Genomic DNA, 10,436 nt, shown 5'->3' on the forward strand with positions numbered 1-10,436 from the left:
TAGAAGGGAGGATGTATGTAACATTCAATCCGAAGAAATATACCTAGGCCTCCATCGTGAACCCACGACCTCTGGTCTAACAGATTAGAAAGCTAACCACTAACCTGCCGGAGGACACACATGTGACCCGCTTAGTAGTCCTATGTAATGCAGACATGGATTATGTTTTGACATGGTTAATAGTTTGGGAGGGAGTGTTGCGAATGCTATGGGTAAGGTGGTCGCCTCTTACATTGTTAAATGAAGTATATATTTGGGTTAGCTTTAGACCAGTCATAATAATTTAAAACTGTTTTTGAAATTATTAAAAATAGTTTTGCATGCACTGCAAAGCATACTTCTTGTTTAAATGGTGTTAGGGCTTAACGAACTTTAAGGATTGTCTTCTTATATACATACTACTTTCACTTATTTACTCAACACACACACACTCACGCAATATCTCTTAACTACATGGTCACACATTCATATATAACACTATTATTCACACATTATGTAGACTATTAAGAAGTACACGCACATTTGGTCTGTCAAGTTGAACATATGAGTACGATTTGAAGCACAATATAACGACAACGAGTAGTAAAATAATTGTAGACCATCTGTATTTCTATATGATGACATAGATATGAATGGCTATGTGATAGATATGTATGTATGTACACAACCAGTGGTAATAATTAAAAGGCCTTTATAAGACGGGCCTCTCCAAAAACCCATTAAGATTATTATTTATTTCGGTTCTGCTTTACGGACAATCCGAGAAAATAATATAATTTCACTGATCCTAGCATGAAATATATTTTATACTGATTGTCTATTTTATTTACCGTTTGTCTCATTTAACTTTTATATCCAATAATTAAGGCCTATTTGAAGGCTTTTAACGCCCTACATTTAACCACATAGTATACATGTATGTGTGTCAATGTTTTTTGTAATAACAAATCCATGTCATCATACAAATAAACCTCTTCTTACTCAAGTGAAAAAGACAAAGAGAAAACAAACACAAAAAAATTGAAATCACACATAAATATATACTTGTATACTTGCGTATTTTCCAGCTTACAATCTCACATAAAATAAAAACTACTACAGAATTTTAACATGAATGACCATGACCAACGTTGACCAACCAACATCATATTAAGTGAATATCAGTTAGTGTGTTACAGTTTAATGTGAAAAAGTACCCGCTAATTCTGTGGGTAACAACTTATTGCAGAAAGCACTTGATACCTTATCTCGTATTTTAAGTAATCAATGAGACGTTATAAGATCCTATAAAGAGTTAGTTAGAAATATGAGAAATTTCGAAGAAATTTAATAATTAACCAATCAAGTGATGACGTAAGAACTACAGGGAATACATAGCAAACTGAATGAGTTAAATGTAGATGTGTGTAATTTAGCAAGTTGTACAACCAACAACAAAGACAGCAATGATGACATGATGAATGCTTTAACATGAATAGCGGACATCCGTTTTGGCGTTGTTTAACATTGATGTTGTTAATGTTGGCACCATGTTCATGTAATACCAAAGACATTTATATTTTCTACAAATAACTATTTCAACATTTACTATGTACACAACTACAAGTACTAAATATTATTAAAACTAGTAAAAGCAAGAATTTGAAATGGAAAGAGCAAGTAATAATATATGATACAAAATAATTATTAGGGTATTCAATCGTTAAACTCTCGTACGGTTTACAGAATTATTTTGATCGAGTAATTAAATATTATTAAATATAGTTATCCATATAACATTAATTTTCTACATAATATTTTTTTTTACTTTAATTAAGAAAGAAATTTATTTGAAGCTTCACTTTTTAAAAAGTTAATAAACTCTATTAATTTAATCTAAGAAATGAGAAATACTATTTTTATATGATTCAGTTTAATGAAAAGGGTATTCGTTATGGTGGTCCCCAGAATGGAAAATTTAGTTCATTCAACATTTTCGTTTTGTCGTCAAGTAAGCTGGATTAAAGAATAAAATTCTTTCCCCTAATCGAATAGAAATCGATTCTACTTAATATATTCTAATTTGTAGACAAATCTTGTTTATTTTCAAATTGTTTTACTTTTGCCCCACTGTGCAATGTAGTGGAACCATATTATTAATATTTACCTAGACTTTATTTCTTTCGGCTTTTGAGGAATATAGAAACAAATACGTCTTTATAAATTGGTAACTTATTGGTACCACTGTGCAGTCTTGAACAATTCTAAATATAAGTGAATGCGTAAATGTGTAACTGTCATTTGTAATCGTCACACATCTAGTAGCACTTCATATGTATATGTACACTCATATGTATATACTAAAGCTCAATTCTAAATGGAAACAGAAGACATACAGAAATGTGAGTATAAATTGTGAAGGATTATATTAAATGATGATCCTTTGTTATTATACTCGCGTGTGTACTTTATAAATATTGTTGTAGAAATGGTTGATTTTACAAGGATGTGTGTTTCTATATAAATAACTGTGAATTTGATTGAGCGTATATGTGTATGGAGAGTATTTGTCCATTTTATTGTCACTACTACAACAAGTGTGTGTATGAGAAAGAGTATATTTTTTATTGTCCTTATTATTGTCGCCGTTATAATTTCATCTCTATTTATTTCTTTTTTCCTTTTTTCTACACATGATGCTAGTTGTATTTTCATTTGATTTATTATATTTACTTTATCATTTTGTATTTTTGTAATAACATGTACTTAGAAAATAAGGTTAGGAACAAGCGACTAACCCCTCTATTCATAAAGTTATCAATGGTTTATTTTGGGTTTACTGACTTAGTTTATCATACAAAATAGGCCATAAAAGAATTACAAATATGTATTTCATTGAATATTAAAATATAATTACTTATGACAGCAAAAATTTTGTTAAAATTATTCTATTTAACTTTAAATTGTAATAAAAACTTTTGTTTTTAGGAAACTGTGTCGTACAAAGACCCCACCAATCGGATCAGCTGATAAGAGAGGGAACTAGCAAAAGAGTAAGTTAAAGATTGATCTTGTTATATATTGTTAAAAAATTTTAATTTTGTATTGATAATTTATCATCATTTAAAGCTAGTCTGTCTTAAATAGATGTTAGTTATAGGAAAAATTAAAACTGTACTAAATTTATTATACGGGCGATGAAATTAATATCTCTGGTGAATAGAAGAGATATCTTAACAATTTAAAAATAACTTTTTAGGAAAAAAATTGACAGCAAACGAAATGTAGCAAAAAATTCCTGCATTCATAGATTATGTTAAGATATCTTGAACACCTGTTTAAAAAGTAAACTCTACTCCCTGATTTAAAATTTTTTTTTTCAAGAATAGCTGTGTGATCAGCTAAAGCGTCTAATTTGCTTTAATATTAAATAAATTTATTTTTTGTGCATTTGAAACAAAAAAGAACATATTTAACTTTAATCCAACAGTGAACAAAACTACAACTCCTTCATGCTAGTATCCATAATTCCTATAAAACTTCTTATTACTTCCTGTTTCTCTTATTCTTTCTTATTCATCCTTCAAATATTCTTGTTTTTTCCTCTATTTAATGTTATTGTCTTCATATACATATATTTTTTCATCTTTCATTTTATGATTACTTAACAGATTTACTCTTTGGACGATGCTGAATGCAGTGAATTATGCAGCTGCGGTGAATCACTAACACTAACCTGTCATGCCCTTTGCGTGCCATTTGCTCCATGCCGTACAGCTTTGGCATTTTATAGTCATGCTTCGCCCGCGTATCAAGCATTCCGTGGTCGTTGTCTTTGTTATTCGGGACGTTTTATATGTATGAAACCACCGCTAGGTGACTATTCCCTGCCAGGTAAGTAATCATCATCATTCTCTAGTTGCTACTTTGCAACAGCCATTATTAAAGATTTTTTCTGTGTCTTTTGTTTTTTGTGATTGTGATTGCGTATCAGCGGGGAATTGAAATGGTTGTAATTGTTGTCTGTGTTATTACTTGAACTTATGTGTTTGTGTGTCAGTTTGGTTGTATGATATCTAAGATTTGATGCAACTGTATTATACTACTGCATCATTCAGTTACTCAGTGTATTTTATGCATTGAGCAATGTACACAGAACATATTACTAGCAGAAATTTAAAAGGATTAATTAAAGTTTTTTTTTTTTTATTTTTTAATTATATTTATGTATATCTTTAGTATAAATAGGAAAATGATTTTAAATGTTGCTATTTTAACACTAGAACTGAACTAGAACTGAACTAGAACTGAACTAGAACTGAACTAGAACTGAACTAGAACTGAACTAGAACTGAACTAAAACTGAACTAGAACTGAACTAGAACTGAACTAGAACTGAACTAGAACTGAACTAGAACTGAACTAGAACTGAACTAGAACTGAACTAGAACTGAACTAGAACTGAACTAGAACTGAACTAGAACTGAACTAGAACTGAACTAGAACTGAACTAGAACTGAACTAGAACTGAACTAGAACTGAACTAGAACTGAACTAGAACTGAACTAGAACTGAACTAGAACTGAACTAGAACTGAACTAGAACTGAACTAGAACTGAACTAGAACTGAACTAGAACTGAACTAGAACTGAACTAGAACTGAACTAGAACTGAACTAGAACTGAACTAGAACTAGAACTAGAATGAATAGAACTGAACTAGAACTGAACTAGAACTGAACTAGAACTGAACTAGAACTGAACTAGAACTGAACTAGAACTGAACTAGAACTGAACTAGACTGAACTAGAACTGAACTAGAACTGAACTAGAACTGAACCTAGAACTGAACTAGAACTGAACTAGAACTGAACTAGAACTGAACTAGAACTGAACTAGAACTGACTAGAACTGAACGAACTGAACTAGAACTGAACTAGAACTGAACTAGAACTGAACTAAACTGAACTACTGACAGAACTGAAACTAGAACTGAACTAGAACTGAACTAGACGAACTAGAACTGAACTAGAAACTAGAACTAGAACTGAACTAGAACTGAACTAGAACTGAATCTAGAAACTGAACTAGAACTGAACTAGAACTGAACTAGAACTGAACTAGAACTGAACTAGAACTGAACTAGAACTGACTAGACTAACGAAACTGAACTAGAACTTAACTAGAACTGAACTAGACTGAACTAGAACTGAACTAGAACTGAACTAGAACTGAACTAGAACTGAACTAGAACTGAACTGAACTAGAACTGAACTAGACTGAACTAGAACTGAACTAGAACTGAACTAGAACTGAACTAGAACTGAACTAGAACTGAACTAGAACTGAACTAGAACTGAACTAGAACTGACTAGAACTGAACTAGAACTGAACTAGAACTAACTAGAACTGAACTAGAACTGAACTAGAACTGAACTAAAACTGACTAGAACTGAAACTAGAACTGAACTAGAACTGAACTAGAACTGAACTAGAACTGAACTAGAACTGAACTAGAACTGACTAGAACTGGAACTAGAACTGCAACTAGAACTGAACTAGAACTGAACTAGAACTGAACTAGAACTGAACTAGAACTGAACTGAGAACTGAACTAGAACTGAACTAGAAACTGAACTAGAACTGAACTACTGAACTGAACTAGAACTGAACTAGAACTGAACTAGAACTGAACTAGAACTGAACTAGAACTGAACTAGAACTGAACTAGAACTGAACTAGAACTGAACTAGAACTGAACATAACTGAACTAGAACTGAACTAGAACTGAACTAGAACTGAACTAGAACTGACTAGAACTGAACTAGAACTGAACTAGAACCTGAACTAGAACTGAACTAGAACTGAACTAGAACTGAACTAGAACTGAACTAGACTGAACTAGAACTGAACTAGAACTGAACTAGAACTGAACTAGAACTGAACTAGAACTGAACTAGAACTGAACTAGAACTGAACTAGAACTGAACTAGAACTGACTAAGAACTGAACTAGAACTGAACTAGAACTGAACTAGAACTGAACTAGAACTGAACTAGAACTGAACTAGACTGAACTAGAACTGAACTAGAACTGAACTAGAACTGAAATAGAACTGAACTAGAACTGAACTAGAACTGAACTAGAACTAGAACTAGAACTCTGAACTAGAACTGAACTAGAACTGAACTAGAACGGAACTAGACTGAACTAGAACTGAACTAGAACTGAACTAGAACTGAACTAGAACTGAACTGAAACTGAACTAGAACTGAACTAGAACTGACTAGAACTGAACTAGAACTGAACTAGAACTGAACTAGAACTGAACTAGAACTAGAACTAGAACTGAACTAGAACTGAACTAGAACTAGAACTAGAACTGAACTAGAACTGAACTAGAACTGAACTAGAACTGAACTAGAACTGAACTAGAACTGAACTAGAAATGAACTAGAACTGAACTAGAACTGAACTAGAACTGACTGAACTGAACTAGAACTGAACTAGAACTGAACTAGAACTGAACTAGAACTGAACCAGAACTGAACTAGAACTGAACTAGAACTGAACTAGAACTGAACTAGAACTGAACTAGAACTGAACTAGAACTGAACTAGAACTGAACTAGAACTGAACTAGAACTGAACTAGAACTGAACTAGAACTGAACTAGAACTGAACTAGAACTGAACTAGAACTGAACTAGAACTGAACTAGAACTGAACTAGAACTGAACTAGAACTGAACTAGAACTGAACTAGAACTGAACTAGAACTGAACTAGAACTGAACTAGAACTAGAACTAGAACTGAACTAGAGCTGAACTAGAACTGAACTAGAACTGAACTAGAACTGAACTAGAACTGAACTAGAACTGAACTAGAACTGAACTAGAACTGAACTAGAACTGAACTAGAACTGAACTAGAACTGAACTAGAACTGAACTAGAACTGAACTAGAACTGAACTAGAACTGAACTAGAACTGAACTAGAACTGAACTAGAACTGAACTAGAACTGAACTAGAACTGAACTAGAATGAACTAGAACTGAACTAGAACTGAACTAGAACTGAACTAGAACTGAACTAGAACTGAACTAGAACTGAACTAGAACTGAACTAGAACTGAACTAGAACTGAACTAGAACTGAACTAGAACTGAACTAGAACTGAACTAGAACTGAACTAGAACTGAACTAGAACTGAACTAGAACTGAACTAGAACTGAACTAGAACTGAACTAGAACTGAACTAGAACTGAACTAGAACTGAACTAGAACTGAACTAGAACTGAACTAGAACTGAACTAGAACTGAACTAGAACTGAACTAGAACTAGAACTGAACTAGAACTGAACTAGAACTGAACTAGAACTGAACTAGAACTGAACTAGAACTGAACTAGAACTGAACTAGAACTGAACTAGAACTGAACTAGAACTGAACTAGAACTGAACTAGAACTGAACTAGAACTGAACTAGAACTGAACTAGAACTGAACTAGAACTGAACTAGAACTGAACTAGAACTGAACTAGAACTGACTAGAACTGAACTAGAACTGAACTAGAACTGAACTAGAACTGAACTAGAACTGAACTAGAACTGAACTAGAACTGAACTAGAACTGAACTAGAACTGAACTAGAACTGAACTAGAACTGAACTAGAACTGAACTAGAACTGAACTAGACTGAACTAGAACTGAACTAGAGAACTAGAACTGAACTAGAACTAGAACTGAACTAGAACTGAACTAGAACTAGAACTGAACTAGAACTGAACTATAACTGAACTAGAACTGAACTAGAACTGAACTAGAACTGAACTAGAACTGAACTAGAACTGAACTAGAACTGAACTAGAATTTCGTTCATCTTAGAAAGATCGCATACCTTTAAATACCACCATTCAACAGCATATTTTAATCCAAATCGCTATGAAAAACAATAATATAGAGGAGAAGTTGTCAGAAAATTATAGTTGAAGAATTAAAGAGGAAAAAATAACGTCAGAAAATAAGCTTGGTAGATTATATTACACCTTGGGTAATGATTTCAGTTTATAATAAACGATGATGATTAAATACTTTATACACTAAACAGCAAACTTCAAACCAACCACAATAAAAAAATACCAAAAAAGAAAATATCTAAAGATTATTTATATAAAGAGAGATAGCCAAAGTGTGTGCAATTTATGTGCAAGTTAAATGTAATTTTATAAATGATTTAAAATGTGCGTGTAGTTAAATCGTAATTCAAGTATAGAAAATCCTTAAACTATAAATTATATGTACCCATGAGTATGTTAAAATATCATTCTTTGTTTTTATTTTCTAATAAAAGGTGGAGTTTTTCTTATGCTGGGCTACAGTTCCGAAGATGAAGCTCTATTAAGGCCACATACTAATTTGGGAGTTCAAGATGCTGTTAGAGCTTTGCAACAATACGTAACCACCTACATTGATAATCAGGTATAGTAACTGTAATTAAATTACAGAATTCTTGCAATTGTTTAATAATGTTAAGAAGAAAATATTTATTTAATTGTTTTAAAATTGCTTTCATTTGCAGACACAATGTACTTTGACTTTATTCAACATGACAGAAGAAAATATTATTATAGCTGCCCGTTTACCACACGATGCAAAATTAAAGGCCATTGATTTATTAAAAAAAGAAAAGGTAATTAGATGTATATATTTTAACAGTTATTTTCTGAGATGATAAACATACTTATATACATATATCCATATGGTTAAATTTTTGTAAATTTTTCCTAAAGTTCGGTGTACAATTGACTTTTAATATACATATAGCAAATATCTGGTTTCATATTGTTGGTCACACCTGTTTATAATTTTTTTTACTGTTTAGGTTAAAACTAACTAGCTAAGATTATCCAATTAATCGTTTTTTCAATTTCTCACCCTATTTTCACTTTCTAGGAGGAATGTACCTCTGTTCTCAAAACCATTAGTCATCACATAAATGCCGAACACCATGAATTACAATCCCACCGACTATTAAGCATTTTTAAAATGGCTGAAGTCGAAGTTGTTTGGCCAGAAAATAGTGCAGCCACCAGTCTAAGACAAAATAACTGCAGCTCAAATTTATTAATCATTTTAACTTTATTCACGCTTATCCAAGTTACCATGCAACTGAGCAGAGTCAGCTGGAAACGGATGTCAACGACAAAAGTCGATTCCATACAACAAGTGAGTAGAAGGTCAGGAATTATAAAAATAACATGACATTAAAAAAATAAATATTTATAATAAGAAATGTTTAGGACATAATATTAATTAAACAAAATAAAAATGAAAATATACAATTAAATATACAAAAGCAACTAAAATTACAAAAAACTATATAAATATGTATGTATAGTATATGTTTATTTATATATGATATAAATCAGACACATAATTATATATACAAAACTACATCATGCATAAACTCACACACATATACTTACTTACGTATATACTTATAATAGGACTATATTAAATTAAATAAATTAACAAAAAAAACCCTAATGATGTTAAAAAAGATGTTATAGTTTAAAACTAAATTATGGGAAAAAATGTTTTATATTTGTACAGTGTTAAAGAAAAGTATGACAATGGCTTATGCTTTATATAGGGTACACTAAGTTTAGATATAATAACTCAAATATATATTTTATATGTTTAAAAATAATGAAAACTAAATTTTAAAATATTATTTTTAATAAAGTTTTTATTTTTTTTTAATTTTAAGCCAACTTTAAAGCAATTAATTGAGTGCTCTTAAATGTTCATGATGTATTTTTTTTCTTTAGTTCTTTTTTTAACAGTTCTTTTGTATATTTCATTTGAATTGAGTTTTGTTGTATTTTAATTAAATATTCAAATTAATAAAATCAAACGTAATTCAATTGTCATATACAAATATAAATCATTTGCCATCTCTACTATAATTTCATATACTATTTATCGACACACATGCCACATATTATTTATATAAAGAGTTTATTTTATATATTTATCGAGCGTATTAAGTGAAAATTTAATGCAGTGATTTAAGGGTCACAGAAAAATAGTGATTTAAAAAATTTTAATATTGTTTACAACAAGCTTAATCTTTAGTCAAATATTTATTTAGTAAAGAGTAAATTAATTATTATTATTATTATTTTTTTTTTTTTTTTTGTATTATTAAAAATCAATTATGTGTAATATATACTTTTGAAACGTTTAAACAACTATTTACATACGATATTCTATTTTCGAAACATCCTGGCATAGGCATGTAATCCATTAATTTGTATACACCATACCACTGTAGCGGGAAGGATATTATGTCGTATGTATATCAATTGATAAAGATTAATTTTTTGAGTGGATTAAGATACGCCCGCAAAATATAAGTAGAACATTTCAAATAATTCAATGAAATTTGTCACATACGC

At 30.9% G+C, this 10,436-nt stretch overlaps 1 protein-coding gene across 2 annotated transcripts in view; it reads left to right on the plus strand.

Annotated features, from left to right (window-relative positions):
• The window catches only part of LOC119604992, a 188,026-nt gene extending 178,287 nt beyond the window's left edge, over window positions 1-9,739 (plus strand). For both annotated transcript variants that reach the window (XM_037957932.1, XM_037957929.1), the window contains 5 exons: window positions 2,968-3,032; window positions 3,651-3,873; window positions 8,327-8,454; window positions 8,555-8,665; window positions 8,929-9,739. In XM_037957932.1, the coding sequence (XP_037813860.1) occupies window positions 2,968-3,032; window positions 3,651-3,873; window positions 8,327-8,454; window positions 8,555-8,665; window positions 8,929-9,237 (836 nt within the window). In that variant the 3' untranslated portion in view covers window positions 9,238-9,739. The remainder of the gene's footprint in view (window positions 1-2,967; window positions 3,033-3,650; window positions 3,874-8,326; window positions 8,455-8,554; window positions 8,666-8,928) is intronic.
• Window positions 9,740-10,436: the final 697 nt, after the last annotated feature.

This window comes from Lucilia sericata, unplaced genomic scaffold (genome assembly GCF_015586225.1).
Source record: "Lucilia sericata isolate MDLA Ls3-8-SP2 unplaced genomic scaffold, ASM1558622v1 Contig000449F_arrow, whole genome shotgun sequence".
In the NCBI taxonomy this organism is placed as follows: domain Eukaryota; kingdom Metazoa; phylum Arthropoda; class Insecta; order Diptera; family Calliphoridae; genus Lucilia; species Lucilia sericata.